Source organism: Nesoenas mayeri (assembly GCF_963082525.1).
Source record: "Nesoenas mayeri genome assembly, chromosome: 1".
Taxonomy (NCBI): Eukaryota; Metazoa; Chordata; class Aves; order Columbiformes; family Columbidae; genus Nesoenas; species Nesoenas mayeri.
The window spans coordinates 43,058,038-43,070,287 of record NC_137541.1 but is presented as its reverse complement, the minus strand read 5'-3'; the positions used below and the strand labels follow the sequence as shown (position 1 = coordinate 43,070,287).

At 37.3% G+C, this 12,250-nt stretch overlaps 1 protein-coding gene across 1 annotated transcript in view; it reads left to right on the top strand.

Annotated features, from left to right (window-relative positions):
- The window catches only part of ANO4 (anoctamin 4), a gene marked incomplete at both ends in the record, with an annotated part of 120,691 nt that overhangs the window by 55,816 nt on the left and 52,625 nt on the right, over positions 1-12,250 (top strand). The window contains one exon of the mRNA XM_080363691.1: positions 1,636-1,767. Coding sequence (XP_080219817.1) covers positions 1,636-1,767 — 132 coding nt within the window. The remainder of the gene's footprint in view (positions 1-1,635; positions 1,768-12,250) is intronic.

The following is a 12,250-nucleotide window of genomic DNA, read 5'->3' as shown; positions in this document are numbered from 1 at the left end:
CAGTAATGCAGAGCTTGTGGCCTTTACAGAGGAAAAACTGGAAGCCAAAAGACAGAGAATTCCCCTGTAGAGGACTTATGGCACTTAAGTTTCCCTTGTCATTAGTATCAGTGTCTACACAGACCAGCTCAAGGCTGTCAGGCTGGATGCTGCAACTGGAGAGTTACAGCTGCTCAGGCCCTTTGCAGCCCAGGGATCTGACATCTTGACTGCCCTCAGGCACAGACTTTTGCAAACTACCTCCTCCTGTGCTCTGAAGAGTTTATGATTAATTTATTATAAGTCTTATGTTATGTTTGCATACACATTCCAGTTCTTCCAAACAGTCCTGAGAGTAAATCTGCCTCCTCCCCAACATTCTATTGACAGATTTGGAATACACAAATGGTACCAAAACAAGTAGACCTGATTTGGCTAGAATTTTGAAATGTGCCAATGCTTAAAAATTACCGTTAGCTTTCTTATCTGAGAGAAAGCTGAATATTCAATATGTATTTTAAATGAAAGTATGTCATAATTTCACATCACTTTCCCACACACTCAGCTGCTGGGTATGAATTGTCCTCCATCAGAGTGACTGTGCAGAGCTCAAAGCAATTGCTAGTCATAGAGTTTTGTGCTGACTTCTGTCAAAAGAAAAGAAACAACTACACTTCCAGTGTTTGAGCTTCATCCAGAGCTGGACTCGAAGTTCAAAGGGTGTCAATTCATGACCTTTATGTCCACTCCTGGAAACATTCATTCAGTGACCGAAGTATGTGCATATCCAAAATTTGTAGTCTATGATTTTTGCAGGCAGGGGTCACTGGTTAGGACTTGAAAGTGTTAGGAACTTCTGAGAGAGTAGGGCTCATTATGTCAGACATATGTCATCTTTTTAATGTGTTTTGTTGTTATAACATTTTAGTTTGGATTTAAATTTGGTTTAGATTGTCTTCTCCAATCAACTTTGATTCTTCCCTTTCCCTTTACTTCAGCATGCATCTTTGCATGAGTGCACTTGCAGTTAAATCTACCTTTTCTCCTGCTCAGTCTTAATTTGCTTTCACCTTCTAAATGTAAGATTCTGTGTAGCAGTCACCTATTAATCTACACACTGAGTATTCCGGTTTCATTGAAGTTGTAGTATTGCAAGACATTACAACTGAAGTAGCTTATTTTTTATAGCATCAATTGCAAGGTAAGAATCCATGTGGAGAGCAGTAAAGAGATACAGCTTGCTGGGGTTTAGCTGCCAAAGGTCTCTGTCATAGTCTCTTCTGCTCTAATGTTTATATGTTCAAAGTCTCATGTGTCAACTAAGCCTGAAATTTAAACTAATTGAAAAGCTGAGAAATAAAGGTTTAGAGAGTTGCCAGGAGCTTACTGGGCTTAATAAGGTTTATGGCAGTGTGCACCATCAGCATTGCTTTTCTGTTGAGACAAAATAAGATGCTCCTCTACTGAAAGCTGGCTGTTAATAATCAAGTTCAACAACTCTAATTTGGTCTGCCTTGAAAAAGTCAAAAGACCTTGCTTCTTTTCTAGTTGTAAATATTTAGTGTCTTAGTTTGCCAGCATTTGTTCTTTGTAAGTGCTCTGTAATATAATTTAAAAAACACTATCTCAAATGATCACACTTTTCATGTGCTGCAGGATCGAGAAACAAATAAGCAGGTTTCGAGGATGGTTACCCAGAAAGCCAATGAAACTGGACAAGGAGACACTGCCAGATCTGGAGGAGAATGACTGCTATACTGCTCCATTCAGCCAACAAAGGATCCATCAGTGAGTATTTTATTATATCTTAATTACAAAATGAAAACTTTTTCTTCTGGATTCAACTTGGAAAAAAATCAATTTCTTAGTTCATGTTTTAAAGACTAATGCCTTCAAATTAGTTCTTTGTCACAAAAGGAGAGAGATAGAGAATCCTGAGAGAGCATAAAGTCTGTCTGCATTTCTAATAATTAAACGTCCAGCTCAAAGCCAAAGGAAATCAATAGAAAAGTTCCTTTTAATTCAGTGGAATTTCACTTACATCCCTGAAGTAGTCAAATGGCTAATTCTTTCTTGGGCCAGAATTACAGTTTTTCTTTGACTTTTAAAAGCGTGATTAAAACTTCTTTTTCAGCATGTCCATGTCTTTAGTACAACAAAAACTAGTCCTAACACTGATGGTCAAAATAAACTGATACTGTGTTTCATTCCTAGTTATGACTGAAGAACAAAGAGAACTCTAAAGAAAGTAGAAAATGTCATTTTATTTGTATTTGTCTTTTACTTTTGTGGAAGCAAAACTGCTTGTGAAATGCCAGTGCTAAGACCTATCAGTGACACTTGTCCAAGCATGCCACTGGGACTAGTGTTGCACCAGTGTCGCTAGAGAAATCATTTGGCTACTAGAAATATTTATTCACTTGCAAAATGCAGAACAGTAAAAGCCCCACATGACTTTCAGATCCTGTGTTGAATTTCAAATTTCAAATTTTGGAGAAAGAGGGTGTCTTATAGGTATTTACACTGTTTGTGATATGGAAAACAGTCACTCACTAACTGAGAACAAAATCACGAAGAGTAGGCAGCACTGGCCAGGCTACTAACAAAAGAATAAGAATTAATTACAGGCAGCTCAAAGTCTAAAAATCTGAAATGTTTTATTTTATTCAGGGAGAAGCCAAGTTGACGTAACACTCTTAAATGCCTCACTTTGAATGAACTGGTTTTCAGGGATTTGGTTTATTAGCTGCAATTGAAATGAATAAAATATACCTCCTCTGCCATAAGAAGTGTCTTTCCAAATACAGCAGAAAAACAATACCAGGTGCAAATTGCCAGGAAAATTTCAGTAGAAGTCTGCTCCTAGCTCCAGTCACCAGTCAGGATTACCGCCACTAAATGTCTGTGCCCTGGTTTACACTACAGAGTCATCCAATACTTGAGACAAGACATGGGTCAGTTACTGTGCCCTGCTAGAGAAAGAGTAGGTGCAAATTAATCCGAGAATAAACCAGTCATAATAAAAAATGATGAAACTGGGATGTCTGGGTTGATATTTTATTAATAGTAATATTAACTATTAACTACCCTCAAAATTAAGGCACATGAGAAAACAGAATTGATATATGTGAACCAGAATATTCTTTTCATTCTTCCGCCTTACTCATGTTTATGTTGGTAAACTGCACAGTGGGGGGAGGGTTTATTAAATACTGTGTTGGTTTCACTAACATTCCCTACTGTTTTTCAGCACTTCTTTTACATCATTACAGACTTCAAAGCTCTACTCCCCAGCAGGCCTAACATTTTCTGTTTTGCTTTTCGTGTAGTCTTCCTTTCCCTTTGCGTGGGGACTGATAAAACGCTATCTGAGCTGCCCTCCTTCTCCCAAAAGGTGCTGGCTCTGACAGGACTCTTGTGTTCCTATCATGCTCCTGTTGGCTGTACCTGTCTTATTCTGCTTCACTAGAATTCTGAAATATGATGACTTGTTCAATAGTCGTCTAGTAAGTTGCATGCGGGCAATTAAATTGTTCCAAGAATTTCAGGGTATGTTAGTAAGCAAAGCATTTCAGGCACATTTTTAGCTTTTAATCTTTGATTGTAGAAAGCAGGTGTCAAATAGTTGGAAATGTAGAGCGGAATGATTTTATTAATATCAGTTAACAGACAAGAAGCATGTTAAGTTGGGATTCACTTACTCTGTACAAATTGCTGTTTCTTCCAACAGACACATAAATATTCTGTTGAAAGACCTGTATATAACAAGCCAGTAGTAAAGATGTCCACCTATTCCCAAACACGGGGAAAGTATGAATAGAAACGGGTTTTTTATTAATTTCTGTTTATTTCAACACATATTAACTGATGTAGCGATTATTGTGACTGGCGTCTTCATTTGTCTGAGTAAGCTGTGCCAGGTGAGAGTTTGGTCACTAAGGAAATTATTTCTCTTCCACCTCCACCCACTTCTAAATGTAGTAACCTTCACAAGGGCAATGCTGATAATCATCACCTACTCAGAACAGTATGAATAATGCTCCAAATTTGATAAAATCCTGACTTCATATTAGATTAAAGCTCTAGTTTTTTGTTGTCACTGTTGCATTACATAAGCTTTTGTTTGCTTTTTAAAAAGTAAAAACTTACTAATTGGATATTAAATTATTAAAACTAACAAAATACCTGTCAGGGCTTTTATTTAAATTTCTGACCCAGAGACCCACAATATTGGTTTAGGAATGTGAAGATAAATAGTTACTAAAATTCTGGAGCTGCAGGAATGAAGAATTGCCATCTAGAACAATGTTACGATAATTTAGCTTGCAGTTTGTCAGTGGTAATAAAAGTCCATGCATTTCTATGTTTGGTTTAGTTAAGGTTTTGCTAGAGTGCTCTTACCACTCCGTATTGCCATTACAAGGCAATTATAATAGAGGCTACATAATTGTCATGGGCAGTTACTTGTAGAGTTCACATTGTCTTCAACAAGTACATTATCCTGTAACTAGAGTAACAGTGACAGTCTCTTCCCTACTCTTTGGCTTTTAGATGTGACTCTGAATCGCCTTCCAAAACACAGTTGTGCCAAAATTGATTCAGACAGAACATGCACAGGACAGGGAGGGTCCCAGTACCACATCGATACTCAGCTGGTCAACCTCAGTTTTGTTTGACTTTTCATCCATTATAGGGCCATTTTTTGAGGAAGGAAAATGTTTGTAACACCTTGAGTTCTTGAAGTCCTCCAAGAATGGAGAATAAATGCAAGGTTTTCAGTTCTTGTGCACTGTGCTAAAGGTGGTAGCTACGAAACGTCACTAGTGGCTGCTTTTTGTCAGATCTTATGTACGTATTTTGAGGTTCAAGTTCAGAGTAAAAAAAGATAAAATTTTCTTGCAAATATGGAATCCTAAGTGAGATGAAGAGATGAGTGGGAAGCACATTAAACTGTTCTTTAAGAAATAGCCTAAAACATATAATCACTCTTTTAATTACAGTATGGAGATCTTTTCTGACTATTGTACATTTCTGGAGAGCAAGCTACGTATTTTTGCAACTGAACATGTCTAGGATTTCTGTGTTGTTATATGTCAATATTTATCTAAGATGTGCTGAACAAGTGCTTAATGACCATGTAGTAAATCATTCACAAATACAACCAACTTGGAATTATAAACCTCCATGTATCAAGCTTTCAGATAAGATCTTTATCTTCTCACTGTGGGTTTTGCTACATACCATAGCTGGAGGTTATGAAATTCTTCCTTCTTTCTTGGTTTTATGTCTTTTTAATTTTCTAAAACATTATTTCTTAAAAATTCACAGAAGCTTATCCATGTCCAAATACTGAAATATTGCCATTTGGGTCTGGAATTCCTTATTTCTTCCTTTCTTCATAGCCTCAGGCCTTTTTCACCTCATCAAAGATCAGGCAGTTTATCTTTCTTGATCTAGCCACAGTTTACGCATTCAGGTCTCCAGGCTGATACAGATTATGTTTGTACATGCTTTTAAAAGCATGGAAAGACAGATGACTGACAACACTTGCAATACATAGTATAGGAAGTAAAATAGTTAAGACCAAAACGAACAAAGCCTGATCAGACCTTTTTTCAATAGGAATTAATATTTTTGAAATATCTATATACAATGAGTATGTGCAATTTCAGCAGATCATATTGATTCTCTTTCTTTCTTTCTTTCTTTCTTTCTTTCTTTCTTTCTTTCTTTCTTTCTTTCTTTCTTTCTTTCTTTCTTTCTTTCTTTCTTTCTTTCTTTCTTATTTAGATGAAAAGGCCAGATGTGGAGAAAGGCTAGCTTTCAGAAAAAAACTAAGTTGGTTTTAAAAGGCACAGCTAACCATCTGCCCTTCCCTCAGAACAGGCAAAAAAGAAAACTCAAGAATCACATTTGTAAGATATGCCTATAGCTTTTTCAGCATGGCTTCAGGTTTCCTTTCAAAGGGATTATGGCATACCTTATACGTTAGATCACGAAATTGTCAGTATAAGAGAAGATCAAAATTAATCTTATTTCATAAGTAATAGGAAATCTCCTTTTGGAGGACAGAAGCTCTGCCTGGCTGAGGCAAGCATTTTTTTGGAATTGTGTGGAATACAAAATTATGTTTTTTCAAGATAGACTTTTAAGTAGTATCTCTCTTCTGCAGCCACAGCTTGGGAAGGGCTTTATTTATGCTAAAGCATTTCTTCTGAAAATTGCCAGTTACAAGAATGCACAGTTCACAGTACGTGAAAAATGTTTTCTATCAGACATAATGGTAATTAGTTATTTTTCTGCTACGTCTTAGTTATGTAGTGAGCTGCTAGTCAGTTGGGAATGGTAACAGTAGTCATTAACTGTAATTTCTTAGATAGCTGCATACTAGCTAGGAAAATGCTAACCGCTGCTTTCAAACTTTATATCAGGAGCTATTTTCCTTTCCTTTCCTTTCCTTTCCTTTCCTTTCCTTTCCTTTCCTTTCCTTTCCTTTCCTTTCCTTTCCTTTCCTTTCCTTCCCTTCCCTTCCCTTCCCTTCCCTTCCCTTCCCTTCCCTTCCCTTCCCTTCCCTTCCCTTCCCCCTCTCCTCTCCTCTCCTCTCCTCTCCTCTCCTCTCCTCTCCTCTCCTCTCCTCTCCTCTCCTCTCCTCTCCTCTCCTCTCCTCTCCTCTCCTCTCCTCAATATTAATCTAATATATAATTAAATAAACCACTTAAATATTAATGTTTATTACTTCAGTGAAAATTAGATTAAAAGTTTACACAATTAAGAGGACTAGGACAGTATCTGTATTACTTAAATAAAAACAGCCCTACATACCAGAGGTTAGTGGAGTTATTCTCATTTGTACTATGTCTCCTTGTGGTACATGAGGATCTCGTCCTATATCTTTGTCAAATTTCTGAGGTATGTGTCTCTCTGTGTGGAGCTACATTTTAAGTTTTCTCTGATGCTCAGATTGGCCCTAATAAATCCCATCCCTACCAAGACAACCTGTGCCCATGTCCCCCTGAGCTGCTTCACCTCAAAATCATGCATGGGTCAGGGAGCTGCTACCACTGGAGACAAGGCACAGGGTTGCACAGATGCCTGCTCATTTTGAACGAGGATGGTCATTCTTGTATTTATATACATCTACAGCATAATAACTAAACATTTGCAAATGGCTTTTTATAAGCAGGGGATCACAGTTCTGTAAGATTCCTGCTCTTAAACGAATCTTTGTGCAACCAAACTTGGAAACTCCCCATTTTTTAAATCCTCTCTGATTCTGGAAGTTTTAATTGCCTGGGAAACTGAATGAAACAGGGCATCCCTGGAAAATACATAAAGCTCACTCTGTCTTGGATGAATATTCCTGAGCGAACCAACTTAAATTGAGAAGTTATTTGGGTGGCAGGGTGGTTTGAGGGGAAGGGCAGAGGAAGGTGGAGGAGAGAGATTCAGCACTTCCACAACTCTCTGTTTTACTTGAGCAGTTTTGATGCTGTAATGTGTGAAATCTGAACAGACAAAACCACTAATACTTTCTTCATCCCAAAGCGATCCTGCTTTAGGCACATGACGTAAAAACCATGATAACTGTTAACAGACATTTTATTTTAGATAAACAAAAAGTCAGCTGCAGCCTTAAAAGTCAGGCAAAATGAAAATAAACAGAAAGTGATAATAATATACCCATTTTCAAACAAACTATTGGGATGTGTGGTAATATTCTCACTGGAATACTGCAAGCTCATCTTCTTGTTGCTACTACAGCTGATTATTTTCTTCCTCTGACGTTAAATTAGGTAAAAAACTGCTATTGCCTTGGCCAACAGGTAGCTACCACCAGTGGTTTACCTGGGAGTGCAAAGGGTTGGGCATTTTTCCTGTACTAAAGAATACACTTCCTATACAGTGATTACTACTTTGGACATCTGTGCTTTTAGTTTGTACTACTTCCAGGCATTTGGTTGGAACGTACCTTTTGGTATGGTGAATATCAGACATCAAGTGTTTCAGTGTCTGTGGATCCTATGGAGCAAAGATGCATATTGGTACATGCATATACTCATCCTCACTTTGTAACCAGACCATGGGTGTTCAGCTTTCAGCTTGTGTATCTTATCAGTGCAACAGAAAACAGCCTTTTCCTGGCTTTTGCTTCTCCAAAATAAGTTGAAAAGTAAAACCTTTTTTTTTTTTTTAAATGGGTGCTAGACAAACATTCAAGAGCTAAAGTTACCCCAAAAGGGATTTTACAACCTGCAAAATTACCAAAAGAGAACGTATGAACAGTAATTCTTTGGCAGTTTGTTCTTGGCTGAATTCACATTAATTTGAGGGCCTTCTTGAGATGACAGTTATTATAGCTTTGCTGTGCTTTGTTATCCATGGGAAGATAGCTTGAAAACTCCAGTTCAGAGTCTAATTAAGAAAGCTACAAATATAATTTCAAAGCAATTAACCTTCACTGACTCTTTGTGTCACATACAGTATGAATGTAAGAGCAGTGTTTCCACAATGACATTTTAAAAACGGACTTTAATTAAGGATCAACTCCAGAACCTTTCCCACCAGAAGTGTTCTCATTATCTTCATTTGAGATTTTTCTTTGCAGTGAGGACAGCTCACACAAATAAGACTTACAGGACCAGGCTAATAGTTATAGCTATTGTGGAACAAATCACTGGCTTGGTTATGTACCTGTACATTAACTTCACCGGTAATAAGAATAATAGTCTATTAATCCTTACTTATTTTTCGATCTTACAAATGAGGTGACAAAGTGATCAAAACCTTCGATGAGCTGTGTCCTGAGTAAAGCCTAAGCTCTTATGGAGCCTGAAAACAAGCTGTATTGCTCTTATGAATATTCAAACCCTTGTGCATATTGAAATTCTAAGAAGGGCAGCAGAAACAGAACAGCTGAGGAAACTGTCCCATCTGGAAGCAACAAGGGTTAAAAAACTCTCTGGAAAGCCTCTGCCTTATGCAGTTTATAGCTCAGTAACACCTGATGAATGTTTGTCTACACTTAGTTTGGAAATGTCTTCAGCACTGGCCCTACGAACTAAAATTTGAAGAGTGAGGTTCTTCATAGACTGATAAAGTCTTTCTCCTCTTTCTCCTCTTTCTCCTCTTTCTCCTCTTTCTCCTCTTTCTCCTCTCCTCCTGTAGGAGTAGTTACATTTATACAGTCCTAAAATTATATTTGGCCCTTTGATGACAACCGTGAGGCTGATGTGGCCCCCGGTGAAAATAAGTTGGACATCCCTGCTGTAGACCATGAAATAGCCTTGATGGCTATTCTGTGGATATGGATTTACCATCTACATTCAGAAAGAAGACAACCTGGAGCACAAAAATTTTGTAGGAAGAAATGCCCACAAAGCATGGGAGAGAAGGATGATGATAGAAAGGGATAAGTCCTACACCAAACTGCTTGATTCTTACCTGACAAGAGCAACTCTTGTGCTTTTGAGATAAATTGAAACCTCCCTGGCATTGTTCTTATTTATGTCAACCTCTAACTGGGATGTTTTAACACATAGTTACAACTACTTGAGATACTCTTAACCTATCAGTGCCTCCCATTCATGTCTGCCTATTTTTGTTTCCTCTGGCAGAGCTTCCTGCCCCCTTGGTTATGGTGATCCTGCTGTTTCTGGGGCTACTCCACAGACATTTCACATAAATTATTTTAGTATTTGAGATTTTTAAAAAGAATTTTTTAAACACTGGGATTCTTATATTAAAAAATGAGTGAGGTTTATTCTCAACATTTACCACATGGAATCCTATCCCAAACAATTATATTGTTAGGGACAGTCCAGGACATCAAGAGGACTCATTTTGGCACTTCTTTTTCACCTTTGGTGAACTCTAGCAGCTCTTCTGCATCCATGGCTCCATGAATAATGTTGGAAAACACTGAAGGACATGTTCTTGGCCTACTCTAGTCATGGTGAGTTCTCCCTCTCCTGTTTCTCTCGTGCCCTCAAATGCATTTTACTGGCACAAGGACAGGCAGGAGAGAACCTCTGCAGCTCTTATACTCACACATGTTTTAGGACTGCTTCAGCTAGCTCTAGAATAAGTAAAGTTATTCATTGCAGTTACTATACTGAGGTGTTGACATCTGCTTCACAGGCATATCTGGTTGTTCCTTCTCAGCCATGTGAGATCAAAAGCTATAAAACCGCAATGGCTAAGTTTACAAATGAATGCAAATGACTAAAGTGTTTAAACAAGTAGTTCTTATTTCTTATTTAAGATTGCATAATGTTTGATTTTTGCCTTTTTTTATTTGACTTATGAAAATGGAAGTGACTAAATGCAGGAAAAAAAAAATATTAACCTTCTTGTCTAGAAAGATTGTTGAAATAACTACTTGTAGTTGCAGTATGACATAGTCATGATAACATATGGGCAAAATAACCTTATATCACAAGGAGGGTAGATTAACACTATGGGTGTTACCTGGATCAATGTTTCTAGTTTTCCAGATGAGGTAATTCGGTTCTCAATTTAATCCTACAATAACTTATAGCTAAGTTAGAGTGAAAATTACTGTACTGTTTTGATTTAATAAGTTATAAGTTATCTCCACAGTTCATTCAATGCTATCTGGGATGTGAGATCTTAGAAAGTCAAGACATTAAAAAAAAATGAAACAAAGTGGGAAAACTGCTAGCTGTTCATTTCTGGTTTACTAGCATCTTTCAGTTTGTTTCTGTTGCCACTTAAATGGCCTAAACAGAGCTCCAGCTTCAGCTGGAAATAATGCTGTTCTATCTCCTTCAGAGTTTAGGCTGTTTTTTTAAATCTAATTTCCTCAAGCATTAAGACCTATTTGATGACGATATTTCCTTTTTGTCAAAATCCTTCTGCTACTTATTACTTTACATACTGATTATTTTCAACTAAATTTGGTACAGGTGTAGCTGTCTAAAAGACAAGCACTGTAGTATTTACTTTGTGAGTATCAGCACCTTGAAATGGAATAGTGGCCCCAAGTTGTGACTCTACAGAAAAGGCAGTGGCCAGTGCACACCAATTGTATATGCTGTTTGACAGCAGCTCATTGGTAAATCAGCACACACATGATGGTCAGCCAATATACATCAATCGAACTACATTCAGTAGGCACTGTGGGGCATGTGTAGGACTTTGGGAATAGTCGGGATGTGGGAGGAAGCCAGAAGTACTGTACTAAGTAAACTGTGGGCACAGAAATGACCTGTGGGGATCTGGAATGGAATGGGAAAGGAGTCATGAGATAGTAACCTCTAGAAAAGCAGGTTTCATTAATTATGGTGCTCTTGGAGCAACTTGGTTTTTATACCTTTGCTTTGGGAATTTTTTTTACTATCTACCTTTGAAGCCTAATGTAAGGAACTTATAAATTTTCTTGTATGGAAAGTTCAGCAGAGAATTTTGATGATAAAGAGGGAGTATATAGAGTCCCCAAAGTCCAGAAGTTGGACTCCTTGTCTCGTTTTCCAAATGACTGTGGAAGTGCAAAGCCATGTATGATTTCCCATGGGTAATGATTCATTCTCAAAAAAAGGGGTTTTGATTTGGGTAAAACTACCTGAGGGGAAAACTGAGCAGTATATCCCATGTTGTGCAGAAGAGAAGGTGACATAAATCCGTGCCAAGCTCTCCATTAAAATAATCTCTGTTGAAGTCAGATCTGTCTAGTGTGCAGTCCTACAGGCTGGTCTCTCTAGGACATCTCTATGATTTTACCATTTTATTTATCAGTTTATTCAATTCCCTAGCTACTCATCAACATAAAGGAGAAAAACAATTTTACTTCCTATCCAAAGTGTTTTAAAAAATATGAAACTTTGTATGCAGCCAGTTACTAAGGACCATATTTTTAAAAATACTTAATTTCCTCAATATATGCACAGGACTGCTTAATCAGAAACTCCATCTACTTAGCTGCTTATTCAGGTGTCTAAATGACTTTCATAGTCTGTCTTGCAGCCCTACACATCTGAAGCAACTGTAAGAATTCTTTAGAAATATTTAATTGACAAGTTGAAACAGTATTTCTAAACACTTACATTGTTTGCATTTTTCCAGTGATAATGATGATATGCTAAAATATCTTGTTTTCCTTGAGTATGTGTTTGGGGATTAAGAAATCTATATAAAATATATTATGGCAGCCAATCTAATCAATACAATATCATTTGTGACTTTTTAAATTTCCTGAAATTATCACAATCCTGTCTAAACTATTGAACCTGCATTCATACATAACTCCATAACT